This window comes from Gadus chalcogrammus, chromosome 18, assembly GCF_026213295.1.
Source record: "Gadus chalcogrammus isolate NIFS_2021 chromosome 18, NIFS_Gcha_1.0, whole genome shotgun sequence".
Taxonomy (NCBI): domain Eukaryota; kingdom Metazoa; phylum Chordata; class Actinopteri; order Gadiformes; family Gadidae; genus Gadus; species Gadus chalcogrammus.
The window spans coordinates 8,624,030-8,647,938 of NC_079429.1; the positions used below are offsets into that span (position 1 = coordinate 8,624,030).

Here is a 23,909-nt window from a genome sequence, read left to right on the forward strand (position 1 = left end):
TGCCAAATAAAAAGCAATCAGCATACACATTCATGGCTGGTTTCACATTAAATTAATCTGAAAATAAGCAAGAGCTACAGGGATAATAAAGTAATGCAATGATTACAGGGATCCAGAATTGGGTCTATTGTATGATCCTCTTTAAAAGAGTCACACAACACATTTAATTTGCTGTGCTATTGTCTTATAGACAACTAAACCCTCCTCTCACACGGCCAAGAAGCAGGATTTAATGTATCCTGCCCTAAACAAGCTGACGTGGACTACACACATCTGCTGCGCTTAGGTAAGCTGTAGTCGCCATGGTTACAGAGGAGAGCTCACTAAACCGTGGTGTGTGCCCAGCCATTACTGACAGAGTATTTGAGCCACGATATTCACAGAACACACACACACACACTAGGAACACACATGCACAAAACATACAGCACAAGAACACACACACACACACACACACACACACACACACACACACACACACACACACACACACACACACACACACACACACACACACACACACACACACACACACACACACACACACACACAGACAGACAGACAGACAGACAGACAGACAGACAGACAGACAGACAGACAGACAGACAGACAGACAGACAGACAGACACTATCACCCCATATGACATGCGTGTTCCAAGCTGAAACAAGCAAAAAGCAAATCACGTGGACAGCGCCGCTTGCCTTAATGTCTGTAAACAGCGTCTCGTACACAGTGAAGGGTTGTTTTTTGATGTGCCAACCAACCACATGCCTTCACTCTACATCCACTGTCTGCCACCCATTTCCATGTGCAAGACCAACTCTCCAAACTCATCTTGATCCATTGCCGAGATTGCGATGACTGTAAATTAAGGACCACATCACAGGTGGTTAAATATAATATAGCCAGGCAGTTTTGTGCATAAATGGATATCACTTTCATGCACCTCATCACCTCAAATTATTTCAGACCTCTGCCATATTTGCTCTTTAGAAATGACGAAGATGGCAGTGACCACGATCTGCAGAGAGTTGCGGTAAAATTAAGAAAATATGTAAAAATCCCAAAATCTTGGCATGCGACGCACCATAAAACACTCTTTTATTAAATATTGGCACCCAAAGACCCATCTCCGTCCTTGGGTTTAGGGAGGCAGGACTAAGTCTGCGTCACCTTCATCCCATTTTGACACGTCTGCAAAAATCTCTTATGTTCTTTGATTCGTAAAAAACATATCAGATGTGACTGGCGAGAGTGTCAATAATCACGTTTCCATCTAAAAGGTGATGCAAATCTTTCAAAAAATGACACACATTCCTTGTCGCATCCTTTTGATAACATCCTCTCTTAGGTCCTGATATATAGTGGAATTTTCCGTCTATTATACATGTAATGTTTTTTTCTTCTTCGATTAGAGCAAGGAAAAGTTTCACCTCTTCAGCGGTCCACACGTATCTATTATTCACATTGGCCATCATGGACGTATTTAAAGGATACATTGTACATATTTATAATTCGAATTTCGTCGCAGCCTTTATACCACCGATACTCCAGGGTCTATAGCATATACCCACGTTTTCTGATTACAGTTAAATGCATTTTCCACAATGTACCAGCACTCATTTTGAAGGCTGAACAGACAATTTGACTGGAATTACTTAGTAGGTGTCCATATATCAGGGATTAATGGACACGGTAAAATTAAAGGATATGCAAACATAGACATCCTATATATGATATAGGATGTCTATGTATACAAACGCTTAAAAATATATAGACATAATATATAGATATAGATATGTGTTCAATGTTCGCTACGGAGCTGTTTAGAAAAGTGTGTTTCCATCTCCGATTTTGCGCGTAAACTCTCTTTCGCATTTCTCAAAACCACCTCAAGCGAGCAAGCGAGCGGATAAACTTTTTTGCGAATTAGAGGATTTTTATGCAAATGTTGGTGTTTCCATCACCGTTTACTGATTCGATTCTTCAAAATTCGCATAAAATCAGGGGGATGGAAACGCAGCTAATGTGAAACCGACACTCTGGATTGACTGGTGCGTGAGAACTGCTTCAACGCTAAACCGACTTTACAAACCGAGAGGCAGCTGGAGCTGGTGCATTACGTTGGGGAAAACAGGGAGAGAGAGGGAGAGAGAAGGAGGGAGGGAGAGCGAGGGAGGGGACACTATTCAGGGCAGAGAAGTGCAGCCAGTCTTGGCGTGGCCCATCCAGTCAAACCATTTTGTTTGATTACGCTCTGCCCCCGAACTAGCTTAGCTCGGCACTTACAGCTGGGCATAATCAACATTCTCATAAAAAGGCAACAATAAATAATTAAATCACAAATAAATTATGGGAAAGCTCCACGAGGTTAACGTGTAGCCCAGGCGTGTGTGTGTGTGTGTGTGTGTGTGTGTGTGTGTGTGTGTGTGTGTGTGTGTGTGTGTGTGTGTGTGTGTGTGTGTGTGTGTGTGTGTGTGTGTGTGTGTGTGTGTGTGTGTGTGTGTCCTGTACATGTGATCCTCTCCCTCAGTGGGACAGGCCAGGTTACAACATACCCAGGCTGCGCTAATCTCTGGCCCAGCTTTAATCCAAACCCCCCGAATATATTGTGGCTGCAACTGTAATGCAACACAAAAACCAAAACAACAAAAAAACAAGAACCAAAGCTCACATATGATAATGTCAAAAGTCGGATGTTGCGCCATGGCAACCATTTTTCACGGACCAAAAAGCTAATGGCTGCATCCTTCATCTCCATGGCACACAACACCACCCACAGACCTCCTGCCGTCTCTCTCTCTCTCTCTCTCTCTCTCACTCTCTCTCTCTCTGTTGTGACGAGCTCTGCATCGCCTCTGTCTGGGAAGAAAGACTATCTGAATCTACTTCAGCCAACACACAGACACACAGACACACAGACACACACACTAACAAGGGGAGAGGGTGCAACCAGCCAGAGACAGCTCCCGTCAGGGGTGAATCTCAGTGTCTCACCCCCATCATCATCTTCATCATCGTCATCAACTACCGCCCTCAATCTCCTGTGTGATAAAATAATGACTGACAGCCCAACTATCGAGAAGGCGGGATGTACGCTAGGCTAGGCGGGGCCACCAACACAACGCTGCAGCAGTAACAACTGCTAATCAATCAGGCCGAAACACATTACAGAGGAGTCAAGGCCTCACCAGAACTCTGCCGGTGAGCGTCTGCGCGGAGATCATGACCCCGGCCCAGTCTTTGACCGAGGTCATCCAGCCCACCTCGCTGGCCGCCGGGTCCTCCTTGTCCCCCCGCTTGACGCCATCGACGGTGGTCACGCGGTGGCCCTCCTGCAGGAGAGAGGAGCGTCAGAACCACAATCCACATGGGGCTTTTCCACAATTCATTTTCTCAATGCATTTCAATTTACGATGTTACATGTGTATTTTTTTTTTTGCTGCCAGTACTCAAAGACTCTTGATTCATTTATGTGAATACTAGCAACAATTATTTAATTAATATTATAAAAATAATTCATATAAAATATGACATATTTAATGCATTAACGTTCAGTCAACAAAGGAAAACAAATGCACTTTGAAATTCATTGGTTGAATTTAGTCATCATAACCAGGCTTCAGTAAAGCAGTGTTCAGTTATTATTCATTTTCATTACATTTTTATTTAGGGAATAAAGCAGTTGAGCAGTTATGGTTAGGTGACTTGCTCCAGCACTCAGCTGGGAGGAGCTATCAAACTAGCAACTTTCAGGTTAAAAAAATCAACCCGCTCTACCTCCTGAGCTAAGCCAACCCCATGTTCAACTTTAATAATACAACTATGATGTGTTTACTCTACCGACGCTTTCTGTCAACGATGACTGCCTGGTTGCACTCATGCCCATCCCTGAACACATTATCTTTGTGAGTGGTACGCAGGAGGCCAGTACAGTTTTTTATGAAGATGGCCCCTCATGGCGGGGTAGAGTTGTAGCGAATGTGGACAAAAAAAAATCAACGATTGCCTCATCGTGCCCCCACCATGACCTCATAGCTTTAAACCATGTTTATTTTTGCTGTTTAATATTCAGAGTTATCGCTGGGTAACAGCTCTGATAGAAGACAGTTTCCATCCAATGTACGTGCTGAGTGAGCAGAAATGTAGCCATGAATGTGCTCCTCCATATATAGCCATCTACAGTATCTGTAGACACATACAATTGAATCCTTAGAAGGTAACCATCTCTAACTTTAGAACTAAAGTAAACTACCTCTACCTATACCCAGCTCTACCTAATCCTAACCATTTGTCACCTCATCATCAAACATTTAACCATCTCCAAAGCCCACCATTTCTATAACTTCTGTTATAGAAAAGAGACAGATAAAAAAAATAATAAAGGCATAGATGGAGACAGAAAGAGAGGGGGGGAAAAGATCACAGAGGGATAATAAGGGAGAGTGTGAGATTGACAAGGAGGGAGCGCAGGACGACAGCCGCGGAGTGCGATGGAGACGGAGCGTGTCCAGGACGGTACGAGTGTAGCCATGGCAGCCGGTTGAGATTCTGGTGCTCTGCTGAGTGGGCTGGTCTGCCGGCTCGGTCTGCTGGGAGCCATCTCATTCATAGAGCAGGAAATGGACAAGGGATGCATTGGGATATAACCTCTTCCCCTCCCCAGCCCTCCACTCGCATATCAAGACACCCAAGGTAAGCACTGTGTGTGCAGCCCCACACCCAATCTCCAATACTGACACCTATTTCCCCATTTCTGCCTCCACCCCCACATGAAGGGGGGGGGCGACGAAGAGCCAGCTTCCCTAACATCCCTTTCAACATTCTCTCCCTACCTCCCTCCCTCCCTCTCTCTCATGAAACTAACATATGATTCCTTTGATTGTTGACTGATCGATTTACTTTTTCAGGTCTTCAAATAATCCTCTGGTATTCAACCAACTGATGTATATAAAGGCAAATGAAAACCAAGTAACTTTTTACAAGTAAGAGTCCAAGGCGATGTCTTCAGCCTGCCTGCTGCGTCTGATGAGTAGCCAAGAAATAATACAATACATAGTAAAAAAAACAAAAAATTGATTAGATCAGCTAATAACAGGAGGATGAGGATGTCAGTACATTACTGCGGTTCCGTTCCGTAACGCCCTGTTGGCCAGGGGTAATGAAACGTACCACGACTCTACCCCAAGCTCCTTCAATGTGTTCATCAATGTCCCCCTTCATCCTTTTGGTTTCTAGTTCCTAGGGAGCCCGGAGTGACATGAAGGGGGCTCTTGTTTTTTTTTTTAAGCACACCGGTCGCGGCTTCCTGCATGCACAGACGACACTCGCGGGCGTTTTCTGTGAGTTGGTTCGGTCGCTGGGCTTGACGACAACTCCTGGCATGTCTCAATGCAGCATATGCTGTGCTGCTCCAACTGCCCCATAATTCTCCACCCGGCGCGACTGACAGGCAGGCGCAGGCACACACACACCACCCTCACCCCCCCCCCCCCCCCCCCCCCCTCCCGAGCGAAAAGGGTGGGAAAGAGGCAACGGCGGACGACGAACGCTGCTGCTTTCAAGGGGGGAGCAATACGGGTGTCAGCAGCAGCAGCAGCCCGAGATTAAAACAATCTCGGGCCCCCCCCCCCCCCCCGGGGGGCCGACAAAGAGCCAGCTTCCCTAACATCCATTTCAACTTTCAACATGGCCGTCCCTTTATTTAAATTAATAACGGCACAGCTGACAATGTGTTCAGTCATCTATTAGTGGAATCACATAGCACACACGCTTTGATACCACCATACCACCATACCAGTCCACAGTCACAGTCGACATCGGTCTCAGTCTGTGCATGTCCCTTTTGGACTTTAGGTGAACTCTACTATTCTACTGTTGAGAGCCATTGAGCAAGAAGCTGTGACTATATTGCCTGGCACGCGATAATACCTGGCAGCTACTTCACTTTAATGTTGAATTCCTCCCGTATCTTGAGATGTGAAGGACAGTTGATGGAAAAATACTTTTCGGAACCGAGGCCAAATGGCAAGTAATTAGCATTAACTTTATGAAAAGCTTATGACATTATACAAGCCACTTGTGTTTCACATAGTCCCTTGAGGACAGAGTGTAGGATTTTTACATCCACAAATTACTTTAGATTGCCAATATCTTCTAAGCAGTGTTGGTAAAGTGGGAACTTTCTACGTGAACTAGTTTAAAGTTCAGTTCACATATTTTAAAGTGAAGTTCAGTTAAACGTTCATAATTCAAAATTTAGAACCAAGTTCACAGTTCCTAAAATGAACTAGTTCATCTTTTTTTCAATATGTTGCTGTGTGCTATTATTGGTATTTGGAACATTGAGCCCCCTTTCTAGTTTGTCGAGGATGAAATGGAGCGGTTGAATCAAGTATCGTAGCGAAATACAATTTATATTGTGTTTTATTGCACATTTAGCGCATTTTGTAAATCCCATTGATTTCTGTTGTAGTCTTTTCCCTCGGTTCTAGCCCTACTGTTGAGACGGAGAACCGAGCGAAAAGACTACAACCAAATGTAAACAGCCCCCCTTTCCGTTTCCGGCCAACAAGCAATGATTCAAGAAGGTATAGTCTGCTGAGCGAGCCAGAGAGCTAACGTTATGGATTGTACATATTTAAGGCTGGGACGAAATTCGTCCCAGCCTTTATACCACAGATACTCTAGGGTCTATAGCATATAACCCCTTTGTCTGATTACAGTTTCATTCATTTTTCACAATTTACCAGCTCTCGTTTTGAAGAATAATCACTGCGTCATTCGTTTCAATGGGAATTGCGACTATCTTTCAACATAAAGTGTACATATTTATTATTTGAAATTTGTCCCAGCCTTTATACCAAAGATAATAGGTTCTATAGAAAATAACCGCGTTTTCTGATTAGTTTAATGTAACAGTAAGCTGACAACACCGCAACTGGAAATTAACCACACGGAGATAACTATGGCAACCGGTCAAACAAATTTTCTTCTTGCGATCATTCTGCGTGCGCATCCGCCGTGTTGATAAACAAATAAACCCCCTATTGAACGAAGTTAAACCGAGTGAGCGTGCCGTTCACAGACACCAGAATGAACGAGTTCACAGTAACGTTCATCAGGCAGTAATACAGTACGTTCAGTTCACGTTCGCCCAAAATATGTCTGTATAACGAGTTCATGAACTATCGTCCAATGAACGTGTTCAGGCACAACACTGCTTCTAAGGCCTAATTAAAGTATGAAATATTTGGTGAAATAGTTAGTATATATTCAAGGACTTATTCAGTTAGACCATGTCCATACAGTTCGTGCTACATTTTCAGAATGTTCTAATGGTACGGCTTTAAAATATTTTTTACAGACCTTTTAAGAATGGGATACTAGTAAAGCCATTAATATATGTATATTTTTCTCATACTCCATGTCACATTATGTTGGGTGAAATAAGGAATCCAATTACAGTCGAATACACACACAGCTGGACTATGTCACTATAACAGGAGGGACCAGAGATCAGTTAACAAGTAAACCATCAGAGGACGCGTCACTGAAAGACAAACTGAACACTTCTCAGCAACGATGCACGGCGCACAACCAACCGCCATTAGTAAACAAGAGCGTTGCCAGGGTCCCAGCGTGATCAGTCTAAAGCAAAGTGGGATCCGTATGCGTCCACACAACCTCCCCGAGCACAGCCAACGATCTCTCGTCACGGTTCCTAAACCGCTGCCCAGCCTCGAAAAATCCAATTGTGTTTAAAGCCTGAATCATTTTGGGGGTCATCCCGGGCTACCAGAGAGGGAAACGGAGACTGACCCCCGGCCCCTGAATCTATGAAACTAACCGGACAGCACGGGCAGGAATTACTCTCTCATCGGTGCTGCTAAAATGTGGCAACATACAAAACTTCAAACAGATATACGTCCATGATTTATTTGTAACAAGGTCACTTTCTACACACCACCTAAATTACTTTTCTGGGCTCTTTCAAACATAGCACACAGGGTGATGGTGTTGAAAATTGATGATGATGATGATGATGATAACGATGTTGATGATAATTTGTTGCAGAAAATGGCACGACACAAGGGGACTCCACTGCCCTTACAGGAGATATCTCCCTGAGTGTGAGTGTGTGTGGAGATGGCTGGTTTAACCTGTGCTCACTGATTTCTCAATGTGCAACAGCTGTGCAGCCTCACGAGCCCTAGAGTCCAATCAGACCGGGTTAGGTGGGGGCTACTTAACCCATCATCCAAACACTCCCACAGTATTCCTTTATACTCTTCTGATTGAAGAGAATAAAAAGGGCCGAGCTCTCAGTGCTGTTTCTAGATACAAGCCGTATAAGTGACGGCTTAAGGCCCACAAGCTACAAGGGGGCCCCCAAGCTATCAGGAGGCCCCAGTGGTTTTCTTTGCTGTAAAGCTGTTCAGTTATTTCGCCTAGGCATCGCCTAAAACGGATTAAATAATCATTTGAACCACCTTTCCTAAAATGCTTGTGTGCATACAAATCTTCTTTAACCAGCATTTAATGTGGTTATATAATGGGACTGTGTACTGCTTAATCATGCATAGTCCACTATAAAAGGTAATAGGCATGAGATGTAATAACATGAAGGATATTATCCACTTCTCATCAATAAAGGAACGCAATTAAATTGGAAACGGCTGCAAATCTATTTAAACTATGCCTGGATATTCGACAGTAAGCATTTGGTAAGGACTAATAAATGTTCCACTGGAGATCAAGATTAAACTTTGAGTGTAAATATCCACTTACAGATCGAATAAAATCAAAAGATTCCTTTGGTGCAAATAATGCCTCCACTAAAGGTTTGAACAACGCAGTGCATGCTATCTATAGAGAAGTGAAAGTAAACGATGGATCATTTCAGCCGGTTATGCGATCAATCAAAACCAAACGTAATGGATCCGCTACCCTTTGGAACGACCTATGCGCCTTTCACAGCTTATTTGTCCTGTTGCCTCTCGCACCGGGGTGTTGAGTCTACTTCACCGCGATGATAGGTTGACCTTGGCCGCAGTGCCAGAGGTCAGCTGCGTTAAGTATGCCTAATTGGCATCCCACTGTTACTGTCCAGCCATTTAATGACCACATCTAAAAATGTACCATAAAATATGCCTCTGCTATGAATCTTTTATGCCAGAAATGCTAAAGTTCAAAGGCTAATGGCAGGCAGTGGTATAGGACATGCCTTGGTCCAATTACTCACGGAGAGATGCATGTTTTGGTTTTAAGGTCAAAAGCTTTGGATGTCTGCTCCACGAGGACCAAGAGTCTAGCCTCATTTACATACTATACTCTGTAGATTTCATCAGGCAAGCACTCCACATAATGTACAATATGCTGTATGCAGTGTACACACACACACACACACACACACACACACACACACACACACACACACACACACACACACACACACACACACACACACACACACACACACACACACACACACACACACACACGGTAAATATTTACTTTAATCTTCGCCTTCAGTACTTAAGGCTTTAAGTCATTTTATTTCTGTGTTTTCATGACTTTCCATGTTTAATAATTGTGTTTTATGGCATGTGAATATGTAGCCCAAAAGAAGTAACAAAAATACAATACTTGTAATACTATGTCTCATTATGTGTGATACGTACATTTTCTATTTTTCACTACTGTGCTCATTGTGGAATTACATCAGTGGCATTTTGATTAATTGTAAAGACCTCTAAATTTAGGTGTCCCCAGTTAGCCTGACTGTAATACCTAATTTCAGTGATCATTGATCAACATAAGACATTCTTCACCCTGGCTAGGACCAGTGCGATAATTTCTCAAAGACTAAAGTACAGGAAACCAAAATAGGACATGGCTCATGACACAAATCCTGCAGAAAGTCTAAATTATTCAACCATATATTAATACCCATCACAGGTTTTTTTAATCATAGATCATAGAGGCACAGCAGAGAAGACTTGGAGGGCAGAACCCGGGAGTACAGGTGAACCCTTCCCCTGCTGTCGACTAATCTAGTGCCTGTATATTGTGTTTTGTACTCACAAAGGGCAGAGTTCAAACCTAGGGTTCTAGGTAGATTAAATAACTGGAAACAATTTTCTCTTCCCGCTTGATTAATAGGGTGGATGGTACATTTTTGAAAAAGTCCATGGCACACAAAATAATCATCTCTCTTCAAAACGTTTTTCCAACTGCTAGTTGGCAATACAAAAGGATTGGCGCCCACACAGCCTCCATTAAAAAGGCAGAACATTATGGATATCGATTCATGGATCCACAAAGATTAATGTTTTTCAGAGTATGATAAGAAAGCTGAAATGGAGTTACATTAGAGGTCTAGGACAACATTTGCCCTATCGAGTTTTCTTCATTATGCTCCATTGGAGAAATGTAAACAATCTTAAAAACATGCAGTGCTTAGAGTTGAGTGCCATGAAGCAGAACGGCCTTGGCAGAAATTAACTATTACATTCATGGGCATGTTTTAATCGATGCATATTCCCATGAAAATAGGATTTTTTGTGTCTTCGTTACCTCAGAATGAGCCCTTTATATCTACACGGGGAGCGGGTCCTCTTCAACGGCGCCCCCAATGTTTCTACGATAGCCCAGAAGAGAGAAACAACTCTAAAGAGGACGCGTTTTTAATCATGGTATCATTAGCTTACTTGTAAGCTATGACCTTTAGTTTTACAGACTAAATAATTAAATACCATTCATAAATCGATCAAGGAACAGGGTCACTTTACAACTCTGCTACTCGATGGTTGATTTTCCGACGACGTATTAAAATGATGGGAGAGGGGAGGTGAGGGCGGTACTCAGTTGGTCGCTATCTGCATCATCACCGCTAGATGGCACTAAATCCTACACACTGCACCTTTAAGATGTTCCAAAGGACCAGATTGGTAAAAAATAAAAAATGAGAGCACATCAAAGTTATGACCCCCAGTCTGTGATTATATGGAGCGGAGCGAAGACATTTATGACCTGTGAAGACAGACGCTAAAATCAGAGCTTAACCTGACAAGTTAGGTTATTAATACAGATGATGGACAGCATTTCAATTGCCCAAAAAAATTAAAATTGCAAATGACCTGGAAGTTATCACCAAAGTTTAGGCTGTCATACTTTAGGCTGTGATCTATAACACTTGAGGCTTTAGGCTGTGATCTATAACACTTGAGGCTTTAGGCTGATCCGACAAACTTTAGGCTATGATCCCACATACTTTAGGTCTGATTCAGGTCAAATAAAACAGAAAAACTGAAAAATCTGTATTTGTAACAGCATCCATCTGAATTATTTGTCTTGCTCGATTCACCAAACACCCCCTCAAGGACTTGGCACAATACAAATGTTTAACATTTGCTTTAACCCTAGACCTGTTGTGATGCTATATGGTCCAATGACAGGCAGGAGCTGTTAATCTGGCTAAATTATGCAACAGTGACGATGGAACCATTTCAATATAGCATAAAATGTATAGAGTATATGAGTGACATGACATTTTACATTGGAAGGCAAAGCCGGCGACATCATACGAATAAATGGAGGGGTTTGAAATACTGGGCCTGTATGCGAGTTGGACGTGTGCCAACACAATAGAGATCCTTCAAAGTATTAAGTGTCTGCCTGTCTGGGCATTCAACCGTTCCTGGCGGTGAACAAAATGAAATGGAAACTGAAGTTGACAGGAGAGACGGTTATTGTTGTTGAGCTTCTTGAACTTTCTCAGATAAAAAGTAATAAACCATGCAGCACAAAGAGCTGTTGTTTTCACTTAAGGGGAATAAATAAATAGAGTGACAGACAGACATTGAAGAAGGTGTATGAAAGCAAAAGATGCGCGTGTGTGTGAGAGAGCTGTGTCTATGAGAGAGAGAGAGAGATAAAGGAGTCACGAAAAGGAGAAGACACTATTCGGTTTCCATTCCGATATGAAATCCCCAATGTCCCTCAATCATAACAGCCTTACCAAAAGTGCTTTCCATATCTCCCAAAAACTCAGAGAAGCTTGTGATTCAGACATCCACATCCCTTAATAAACCTGACACATTTGATGACTATAAATCCTTCCTGCTGGCTGAAGCGCATTGATTATTGTTCCGGAAGGCTCCGCCAGTGCGCCCTTCAGCAAACACCATTATAATATTTCACCAGACCCTTTGGAGGGCCAGACGTTGGTGACCAATGACACAGGGGAGGGGGGACATTTTTGGATACGATCCATCTCTTTTAAAGCACCGCAGATCTGACTCGTAAGTTTATCTGATCTTTGTCATCTGGGGCCTGTGTGTGTGTGTGTGTGTGTGTGTGTGTGTGTGTGTGTGTGTGTGTGTGTGTGTGTGTGTGTGTGTGTGTGTGTGTGTGTGTGTGTGTGTGTGTGTGTGTGTGTGTGTGTGATATCATTTGCACAATCAACATTTGCTTGTGTCCCTGGCCGATGGATATCAGCGGTTATTCATCAAATGATAGGCCGCGACTGGGGGACATTTTACTGCTTGTTATCAGATTGGGTGGACGGCAACGGGCCCCCGCCAGGCAGCAGATCCATCTCTGGAGCTCTGCCCCTGGTAGGAGGCAGAGGGGCGGGTGTCCTTTAACACAGGGACACAGAAAGAGAGGGACGCAGGCGGAGAAGCACAGACAAGGAGGGAAAGATATAGATGTAGACAGTCACACACACCCACACACACACACACACACACACACACACACACACACACACACACACACACACACACACACACACACACACACACACACACACACACACACACACACACACACACAGAGAGACAGAGGTACCGGCCTCTGACGTAAGCCCAGGGGATGGTGAAGGGTACGATCAGTCTTATGAAAAAACAAAGAAGGGCCAGAAAGAATGGCAACAGGAAACGTGAAGGGCGTCCGTGGATGAGTCACACGGACTCAATCGACTCAAAGTTCAGCAGGCTTATGATCTGTCCATGCTGGTCCGGTCGGGGGGGGGGGGGGGGGGTTCAGGTTAGGGGTGATGAGTTGCGGTTGACCACTCACATCCCTGACCTGCCAGCGTCTCAGTGAATCGCCGTGATTGCATAAGTGGAAGATATTTCTTTCTCACTCTTCATCTTACGACAAAATACTTTGCTTGCCAGTTGCTTAGCAACAAAAACATACAAAAAAAAAGCCATGAAAACAACAAGAAAAAGGAAAATAACGAACCCCAACCTGATTTAAATAGCATATACCATACATAGCGGTGTATGCTCCATTCTGACATTATTGGGGCAAGCGGTTTGGCAGGAGGCACAGAGGTGTGCGTGCGTTTGTCTTCGTGTGTGTGTGCGTGCGTGCCTGCATGCGGCAGGTAGCTCTCAGGCAATAAAAAAGGAAGAATAGGGTGAGTGTGGCGCCAAGGGAGAGGGAGAGAAAACAGCAGTGATTCAAAGTGAGCGGTGTTCATTCTCTCAAACTGCCACAAGGAGTAATTGGAAGTAAAAGGAGGTTGATTTACAGTGCTTATCCTTTGCAATTAACAGAGCTAGAAAATAGGCTTGGCCAGCACTAATGATATTAGAGTTGAATGTCTTTCACTCTAATTGTAATATTTGGATACATGAGGAGAGGACACACATCTCATATGATGCAGTATGAGGCTTGAATCAGAATTTAATTCACAGTTTATTTTTTTAGGCCATGAATTACAACAATGACCAAGGCTGATCTGAAAATCCCTCAATAACCCCGAAAAAACAACCCGACTTCAGACAGATCTGCTGCTTTCCAACACCAACAACGATTCTACAAGGGAGCCAACTACAGCGAGCCAAAGACAGAAACGTCTCCTCTGAAAAGGTCAGCGACGTAGACCTTTAATGGAGCACAGCTTCTGCCATTTTTTTTCCACGCTTCCTTCCTCGCCAGCCTGTTGACGAACACCCGCCGTAAACGTTCAGAGCCGAGGTGTGAGAGGAGAGCTGACTGTGTTTCGTTCCATTAGCTACTCTAGGATCTATAGTAGCCCCATGAACGGCTAAAGTTCAACATGAAAAACTCTAGACAAAAAGTCTAACACAAAAAAGAAAAAAGTCTAACTCTAAGGAAAAACCCCAAAACCCGGTCATACTCTTAAGAACCGACGAGCAAACGAAAGCCTGAAATATCTCTCTTCCTAGAGTTCAGACTATGGGGGTCTGAATTGAACAGTTCCTGAAAGCTACGTTAGTGCTACGGCTAGTCCCTGGAGGGGGGGGGAGACACATGTGAGGAGGACTCATTTTGACAGGAGAGAACACTACAGTGAAGAACAGCCATTTAGCAGCCCCGGCGCGCTAAAGGAGGAGGCCATGAACTGTGCTTTGAAGGGTTACGCAGTGGCTGGGATGGACTGTCTCGCCTTCACACAGTGCCTGTCCAGAGACACACTTTGGGGAAATGACTGAACACTGTAGCACCGCCACATACGTCACCTGCTAACCACAGACACACACACACACACACACACACACAAAGAGGAAGATAGACGGACAGGTTGGGAGAGACACACACGCAAACACAGAACCCCCCCGGTGTGGTCAGTACATCTTGGTACAGTGTTCCACACACACACACACACACACACACACACACACACACACACACACACACACACACACACACACACACACACACACACACACACACACACACACACACACACACACACACACACACACACACACACACACACACACACACACACACCCCACTACTGCAGTGTCAAGCTGCAATGGGTGGGTCACTGCGATGTGTGTCACAGTTACAGTTCCCCCCCACCGCCCAAGTGCGACAAAATAATAAAATACAATAGTATAGTATGAGGATTGTTAACAATTATGTTAGTATTGGTTATGGGGACGATTTTCCCTGTTCAAGGAGGTAGGTTTTTCTGGTTTCGTCACGTTTCAGTTTGATGCCCCTATCCAACAAGATTTGATGCATGTCTAGAGTTTCGAACAGTACAACATAAAGTAGTGAGGACGTCATGGGAAGAACGTAGACTGCACGTAGACTTTTAAAAATAGTCTGAGGCATAAATAAGGACTTGTACTCTAAAAGTGATTTTGATTATATATTGCGATATAGGCCTAGGTCATATTGTACTGGCTTAACCAGTACTTGACTGTTTACTTTCCCTTGTTTATTCTTCATGGGTAAATATAGCGAGCAGTCTATTGTGCAACTGTATCGACAAAACCGCTATTTAATAGCAAACAACACACTGACATTGTAGTAAATAGATGATTTTTCACCTTAACATTTGCCACATTTACAAGAAACCATAAGGCCACTCAGAAGTAGATGACCATCAATGTTTCAGCTCCAACAAGAGGTTAATGCAGAAAGCAATGTGTATTTAAACCTAAACATCAGGTAGGCCTATCAGGTAGGCTACTTGTTGATACGTGAGTATAACCTCAAGTCATTAATAACTATGTGGCCTATTTCTTAGACATAGGCATATTATATTTCATAGGGACTTCCAACCACTTTGAGAGTAGTGTGACCATCACAACAACTGAAAACAGTGTGGGAGTAGACAGATGCTTTAAAAAAATAAAAATAAAAATAAATCGCGTTAACATAGCCTATGTCGATCGAAGCATTCGAGTTGTTAAGAAATATTTGCATTTCACACACTTCCAGCTTGTCGACTTCATGTGCTTCATTTAAGGCACCCACCAACAGGTGTCATCACAGGTTTGCGTGACAAAAACACTTCTGAGGAGGCCAAGACATCCATCACTAAAGCTTCCTATATATTATTCACTTCAGTAAGGACTATGCACAGCCTTGCATTGAATCCTGAAGAAAACACAGGCAGTTTCAAACCCTGACTGAACACCATCGGTAAAAGTAAGGCGGCCGATTGTTCTTTGACAAATTTAGTTTCTTCCGAAAGTGCTGTTCAGAAATCAAACAAGAATATCTCAACATAAACTGATCCTCTGTGTGTGAAGTCGTACATGTTTGGAGTACTCAAAGGTTTAAACGGCGTAGCCTACCTTCTTTTTGCCGTTACAGTGGCAGCACACCGTCCACAGGTACTTGATAGTTCTCCACAGAAGAATTATAAAGAGACCCCCGAAGAAAGTGACCATGGACGAGGCGAGAAAAGCCCACCACATGCGCTGGCTGTTGCTGTCACAGATCACATCTGCCGAGAAGGGTATGATCACGTTCATCTTGGCCATGCTGATCATCGAGCAGTCCGGGGATGAATTTATCGATTTTTCATTGCATTGTAAGATGATTAAACTATGTGTCCGGGGTTCACTCGCCAAACCACAACGACTACGATCGAGATGCTTCGGGGAGCGTCTGCCAGCGCCCCCTGCCCCAGCGGCTCAGCCATATTGTGTCATCCACCTTTCACTACTTGGCGTTTCCATCTGCCTTCGTCTTAAAAAAAAACACACTCAAATATCCCTAGAAAATCACCAAGGAATTGGATGGTGTGCAGCGCTCCTTCGAGAACAGCAAGTGCGCCGCTATAAATCAATAGACATGCCCCACAATAATCATATTCTTGGGGAACTGTTTTCACAGTTAACAGCGGTCGCGGGAACGTTCATTCATGTTCATCCATGCCCTCATAAAAAAAATAAATCTACGTATCTTTTAGTATCCCAGCAGGTCAAACCATTAGAATCGCCCAGAATTGTGTGTTCTTTCCTTCCATCCGCCTCTGATGGCAATCGATGGCTCCCACTCCTGGGTTGCACCTTGTTGAACAACGCGCAGTTTGTTAAAAAGCAAAGGTCCGCTACTTCTTCTAGTCCTGCCTCGTTCAATGGTCAACAACGCTTCGTGTTCCGTGGTAGATGTTGCTTAATGCTAAGCGTTTTTTTTGTTGCTTTCTCGGTGTGCCAGAGAGCTGCTCTCACATCTACTAGGAAGATGGCATCGCAGATTACAGGTAGCAGGGGGTGTGTGCGTGTGTGTGTGTGTGTGTGGGGGGGGGGGTGGAGCCATCAACTCCATCAGATCATTTTGGTTCTCATGAGGTGCACAGTTTGTCATTATTTCCCCCCCAAGTTGCAGTTTCTTTAGGCTCGTCAACTTGAAATGTTAAAAGTGGTCGTTTTTCTAAATGCATACGCGTGTGTGTGTGTGATTTCTCGAGCCTTCATAGCGTATACTTTATAAGGAAAAGAGGAAACAAGAGAACGGATCTCTTTATATAGCGATTACATGGCCATTAGTAACCTGACTCAGATAATTAAAACTAGGGGGACTCGTACAAGATGGGATCTGGCGCTAGATATACAAACCTGTTGAACAAATGCGAAGTAATTCGGCTACTGTGGATTTACGAAATGAGGTTATGATATATACATGATCGTTCATGATGTTCAAGCATGACGTTAAATTAAAGGGTCATTTATAACCACGTTTTGAAGCCGCCAGCTGCGTATTATGGCAGTACACATTTAGAGGGGAAATGTGGTTATTGATCTTAGCTGGGGAGAGCGGAGGAGATGGCGTGCGTGTTTGGTGTGGTAGAGTGTATTCGAGAGTAGCTATTCACACCCTCTACTGGACGTATTGTGGAATGATAACTAATGTGCAGCTGTCCAGGCCTGCTGATGATGATAGAAGGCGAACAATACGATCATTATGAATTGTAGCAGAATACCTGGACTAAATACTTGAGAAGGACCACATTTTTTAAAATTCAAAATAGGAGTAATAACTCAATGACAACTCTTAATGTTCTTGTGTTTATCATTCAAATTGTAACTGTAGGCTATACAAAAAAAAAAAAATAATTAACCACTGTGATAGATGAACATAAACAAACATCCATACAGACTTCGTTCATTATATTTATTTATTTTTTTACAATATTTGATACAAATATTAAATTAGAGCAAAGTTGAAATGGACCGTTAAATCCAACCCGATTAAATGAAATGCGGACAATGATTTGTCGTCAAAGAGGAGATTGTAAATACTTTGTCTGCTGTGAATCAGAAATAAAATATCCCTTCTTAAATTATTCACTTCAGAAAAAGTAGCAAAAACATTGTGTCAACATTGCCAACATCAGTAACACGCTGGATATCCTCTGACTGTGAGACTACCGTACCTGTGGTATTATTGCTTTACAGATATCCAAGCGTTGATAACATAACTGCAGTATAGGTATTGTGTAGTGAACACCTACATGTTTGGCACAACCTATACACGTCTGAGAACCGATGGCAATACAATATTGCAGTGCCACAAACAAAAAGAGGAAAAAATAAGTAAAATCGCCACAGATGTGCCCTATAAACAGGAACACCGGACAATATTGACACGTTTATTCGAAGATAGCTACATTGATATAGTTATATAGACTTCATAACCTACCTTCGATTGGCTTGGATTAATCAACAAAAGGTATTAAATCAAAGACGTGGAGACGGCACAGGTTCTACCTTCAGGTATGGACTGATATGATTAACATTTAATTACAGTCTACTGCTGCACACCGGCCTCCGAGACACAAAGAACAAAAAACAGGTTGCGGAATTAAGGAGTGCCAAATGTTCATGGAAAAAGATGAAAATCATTCAAGTACGCATTAAAACACTAGTGTAAACAAAATCTACCTGTAGTACATCACTATTGTAGTGGGGGTTATCATGTCCGTAACGTCAGTGCTATTACAAACCTCATACTTCTAATGCTGCGGGGCTGTGTGGAGGGAGACCTGTCACTTATGACGACCGCTAAGACGTACCGACCCCGCTGGGGTGTGTGTGTCTGTTTCTCTGTGTGCGTCTCTCTCCCCGCCTCCGTCTCTCTCAGCCTCTGTGTGTGTGCGTGTGTTAGTGTCTCTGTGTGTGTGCGTGTGTTAGTGTCTCTGTGTGTGTGTGTGTGTGTGTGTGTGTGTGTGTGTGTGTGTGTGTGTGTGTGTGTGTGTGTGTGTGTGTGTGTGTGTGTGTGTGTGTGTGTGTGGAGCAGGTGGCGGTGCTACGGCGCTCCATCTGGGATCCAGAGGACCTTGCTCTGCTCCTGCTCCACCACGGTGAGGATCTGGGTGCAGATGTAGGACAGGCTGCCCCCCTGGACCACACCTGCAACGCACGTCAGCATGCATCACAAAACCGACAAACAATAATTGACTGGGCGCGGCGGCGCTAGCTTTTTGGTGCCATCGATTGATTCCAATCTTGTTCTACGCTTCATTTCATTCGTTCTCCTCACCCCCCCCCCCCCCCCCTTTCTCCCGTCCCTCGGCACCTTCCACCGTCTACACCAGGTTATAACAAAAAGCCTAGCACTGAAATAAACAAATATTTAATGAAACAAATATCTAGCTGAAGCAGCGTATGAGCCCCTTGGTCTCCTCAGCTGACGGGTGTGATTGGATTGCGTCTGGTCTGAAGGAGCACCGAGGGAGCGGCGGGCCGTGCTGCAGACGGGTCTGACTCACCGCCTGTCTGCTCATTACCCGGGTGACACAGCAACGGCAGACCGTCCGTCCCCCCCCCCCAACGTGATTCAGCAGCACGCCTCCGACCCGACACAATCTGAACAGGCCTTGCTCAGGACCCACACACCGGTCGTTGGGTAGGGGAACACCTGGCGTTCCCCTACCCAATGCCCGGTTTGTGTGCACAACGCGTGTGTTGCCTGCACCACGGACCTGTGAAGAAGCGGCTGTAGTCCTGCTCGATCTTCTGCGCGCTCTCGAACTGCTCCTTGGAATGCTTCTGGGAGACCTTCTCCCGCAGATACTGGGGGTCTTTCTGCTCCCTGGGGAGACAAGGTTTTGGGGGGGGGGGGGGGGGGGGAGATGATCACTTCAACATCGCTTTGACAACAGACATCTGATTGCAGAACAGTATCACGTGCATGTGCAGGTGCTGTTCCACGAGTCAAAGTGGTTGAGGCCCTCTAGAGACGCTTCAGAACTTTATCACACAGGCAATGCACAGTTCTCCTTTCCCCGTCTCGTTGGAGCGACAGAATGGTTTTTCTCACGGCAGCATGTCTGAGCTCACCCCACCTCGACGCCTGATTAGACATTGATTTACTTGCGTTGATCGTGTTCTGATTACTGTCAGCTGTTTATTTAAAGATGGCAATGCACTAAACTATTTGCATAACTCTTTGAATCGTGTGTATGCTCTTTTAAATGCCACGCATACAGAAGTAGCTGAGGGAATCAGTTCCCTGCACGCCTGAACATATCATAGCCAGTGTAGGAAGCTTGAATCTGTTGTGTTTAGAAGTCCCAGAGGGTTAAGAAGTAGCATCCAAGCTGTTTGTGTGTGTGTCTGTGAGCGATCATGTGTGTGTATGTAACCTAGCAATGGTAGCTGCTTGGCACTTGTGTCTGTGAGCATCTTTACTGAACCGACAGCGATATATTATGGTTTCTCGTTCTGACAAATCGCTTTGGATATAACGCCTGCTAAATGCCCTAAATCTAAATCTTTGTCTGTAATTGATCAAGTGTATGTGTGTGTGTGTCTGTGAGTGATCAAGTGTGTATGTGGGTGTGTGTGTGTGTGTGTGTCTGTGAGTGATCAAGTGTGTATGTGTGTGTGTGTGTGTGTGTCTGTGTGTGTGTATATGTATGTGTGCGCTTGTCTGCATCTGTGTTTGTTTGCGACTTTGTTTGTTCACTTGCGTGTGTGTTGGTGCATGCGTGCCGACATGTGTGGGTGTGTGCGACAAGACAGCCAGTATTGTTTGGTAAGACAGCCCACACCAAAGAGCGAAGCCCAAGGCCACCTCTCGCCTCACTGTGGCACAGCTGGCACTCTGATGACGTCACAGCGTGCTTGGCAGTGGTGAGAGTCATTCAGTGTTCGCCTAATGCATGAATCTATGCGTGTGTGTGGGGCTGTTAATAAACGTGTAAGGCTGCATGCCTGCCTTTCTAAAGGTCTTTCTAATTGGGGTGGTGCGTGTGCACGCGCGCGTGCGTGCGTGCATGCGAGAGAGAGAGAGAGAGAGAGAGAGAGAACACGAATGGCGCTAGGTGGAGGTTTAGCAGAGCTACCACATTGGCGTCCTTCTGATGAAACACGGTGACGCACCACAGGTGATTGCCGTCGAGGTCAGCTGCGGCTAATCGAGTTGCCAGCCGACCAATTTGAGTAATTTGTCTTCCAACGAGGAGAGGCAGCGAGCAGCGACCATGGGAGTTGACGGTGAAATAAACGTCTGCTTTGACAGAGGGAAACCCACACCTCCTCAAGAGACCCCCGAAGGTGGGAACCAGGGCAGTGTGAGCTCATCCATCTCTAGATCAGGTATCCCCACCCTGTCGATGGACTCATCACTGAGGATGGGGGATTAGGGGAAATGATTACAGGGAAAGGCTCCAACTGACATCATACTCGTCAAGTTCAAGTGGCATTTGCCTCACACAACGTTGTGCATGTGCAAGCAGTGAAATCACTAGCTAGTGATGTATTCATTTCTTGGGTTTAGGTTTATAATGACAGTGTTGTAGTGCTGTGATACCTCATGCTGTGATACGCTTGCTTTTCCTTGCTTTGGTTCCCCCCCCCCCCTGTTCTGCCTGCTTTTTATGTTTGTCTGTTTTACCATCCCGTTGTGCTCATGCACAACAGAAGCGGTCACCGACGGCGACGGGAGCCTACTCACTTGATCTGCTTGGCGTTTTTGTAGCGGATGAATATGACGATGGGGTAGATGTGGACGCTGTGAAGCCGTTCGATGGCATGCGGCGCGATGTCAAGCAGACAGTGGCAGTCCTACGGGGAGAAGATTAGAATAGATGACAACAGCCCTTTGGGAATGATGGATGGCGATCCACCCAATGATGTCGGGGACAGGGAGGGTGGACTTTGGCACAGAGGCGTGGGACGTCGCTGCAGGTGGTTATGGGTCAGATGATAGACTTGCTTGGGGGCCAAGTCTTTTTTGATGACAATTGCTGGAAAAGGGGGTTTATATTGATGCACAGTACATAAAACCTGCCCTTTCATTCAGCTTCTCGTCTATAACGTTTGCTCCCCTGCTGTGTGAAACATTAAACTTGGCTACTAGTTTATGCATCGTTTGCAACTTTGCCTACTACTATGTTTCGCGTATCAATCAGAACATATTTTTTATTTTATTGCAGGGCAACTTCTTTTGCATATAAGGGTCTAATTTGAAATCAATAGAGAATGAAATGTGTAATGTAAGACGTTAGGGAACTAAATTGGATAGGATCAACGTCCGGATTCATGAACAATGCAAAATCTGAAAGATTCTCAAAAGTTGCATGCTAAAGTTTTGGAGAAAACTAATAAAGATGTATAATGATGTTGAATTATCAATACCCTAGGCTGAATCAAGAATTTGAGAGCAGCATGAATGAATATAAATACTGGCAGAAATCCCTCAATAAATGCATGAAGCAAAGTGCTGAAATACACCAGTGGTCTGAACAAATCCATACTTCTATATTGATTCTAGCATCTCTAAGTACCCCGACTCATAAATGATTCAACTCATAATTAACTAATACACGAACAGCATGCGGCCTGTTGATTTAGAAGAGACGTGGCCAAGGAGCATGTCATATTTAATTTAGATCATCATCTCCTTCAATTGTATTTCTATATAGTTTAGTTATTCGATATTGTCGAAATGTCAATAACGTACATGGCGAAATGACGGCCAAAACATAACTATGATTATAAATTACACAACATGGCAAACAGATGCGCCAACGAAAAGAGTGTTAAGGCAGCGTTGGTGTCACGTGCTCCGACTTACCCTCTCTGTGATCTCCTTGATGGACGCCACGGTGGTCACGTCAAAATGGCCACTCCTGCGCTTGTAGTCGATGAACACGCAGTCCTTCACGCCCCGCTCGATGGCCTGCTGCGAGGCCTTCATCACCTCTGGAAGCACAATCCCGCATATCAGAACAGGGCTTCTGGAACTCTCTTGACAAAACGGACCCCCTTCTAATGATGTATCACAGCGAAGTTCCCCTTTAATGTGCGTGCGATTTATCCGAATTTTGATGTTATATTATCCACTGTATGGGATTGCAGGGTTTAGATGGAGCGAAACTTCATATATGTTTATGAAGTGTCATCAATGCATCCCTCTAAAATAAAAATATCAAATGAATAAAATAAAATACTATCCAAAAATATACTGCGGCAGGATGACACATTTTCTCCGAAAATGGAAGTGGGCTCAAGAGCGGGCTTGGTCAAGACCCCATTAACTCACCAGGGAGACAACGGAAGAACTTAGCAGGGGCCTCCTTCACCAGCATGTCCTTGTTGGCCTCCACCAGGGGCCCCAGAACCAGCACCGGTCTGGGGGAGGAGCACTCCACCTTCTGAACCCGCTGGTAGGCCAAGCAGACGCCGTCTAGAGAACCGGCACAAAGACATTAGTCTCTCACACACACACACACACACACACACACACACACACACACACACACACACACACACACACACACACACACACACACACACACACACACACACACACACACACACACACACACACACACACCTTGATCTGTTCTAATCCTCATGTACTTCATCGCAGCGTTGATGATTTGCTCACACACAGCGCCCAACATCAAATGGTTGCCATGCTCGCTTTCATATACAATCTCGCTTTCATCTAGTGTCTATAAAGTTTACCTCAGCGCTGTCAGAGATAATTGGCTTACATTCAAACATCAATCAACATATCAATCACCCAAATTGCATTTGATCCTGAAAAATAACAACTTAAAAAGTTTCCTACCATACAACCACTCCTCATATCGTCAACGAAAACTAACTTAGCTAAGCATCAGCCTTCGAGCTACAACCAGGCTAACCCCGCACACACAAGCAGGGGG

General features: G+C 44.4%; 2 protein-coding genes across 2 annotated transcripts in view; both read right to left on the bottom strand.

Annotated features, from left to right (window-relative positions):
• Window positions 1-16,985, bottom strand: part of LOC130371806 (calcium-activated potassium channel subunit alpha-1-like) — a 73,872-nt gene extending 56,887 nt beyond the window's left edge. The window contains exons 1-2 of the mRNA XM_056577673.1: window positions 16,078-16,985; window positions 3,193-3,336 (exon numbers count right to left, since the gene is read on the bottom strand). Of these exons, the coding sequence (XP_056433648.1) occupies window positions 3,193-3,336; window positions 16,078-16,275 (342 nt within the window). The 5' untranslated portion in view covers window positions 16,276-16,985. The remainder of the gene's footprint in view (window positions 1-3,192; window positions 3,337-16,077) is intronic.
• A 900-nt stretch (window positions 16,986-17,885) lies between these two features.
• The window catches only part of LOC130371807 (disks large homolog 5-like), a 36,823-nt gene continuing 30,799 nt past the window's right edge, over window positions 17,886-23,909 (bottom strand). The window contains 5 exon segments of the mRNA XM_056577674.1: window positions 17,886-19,140; window positions 19,713-19,822; window positions 21,689-21,798; window positions 22,811-22,938; window positions 23,279-23,422. Coding sequence (XP_056433649.1) covers window positions 19,037-19,140; window positions 19,713-19,822; window positions 21,689-21,798; window positions 22,811-22,938; window positions 23,279-23,422 — 596 coding nt within the window. The 3' untranslated portion in view covers window positions 17,886-19,036.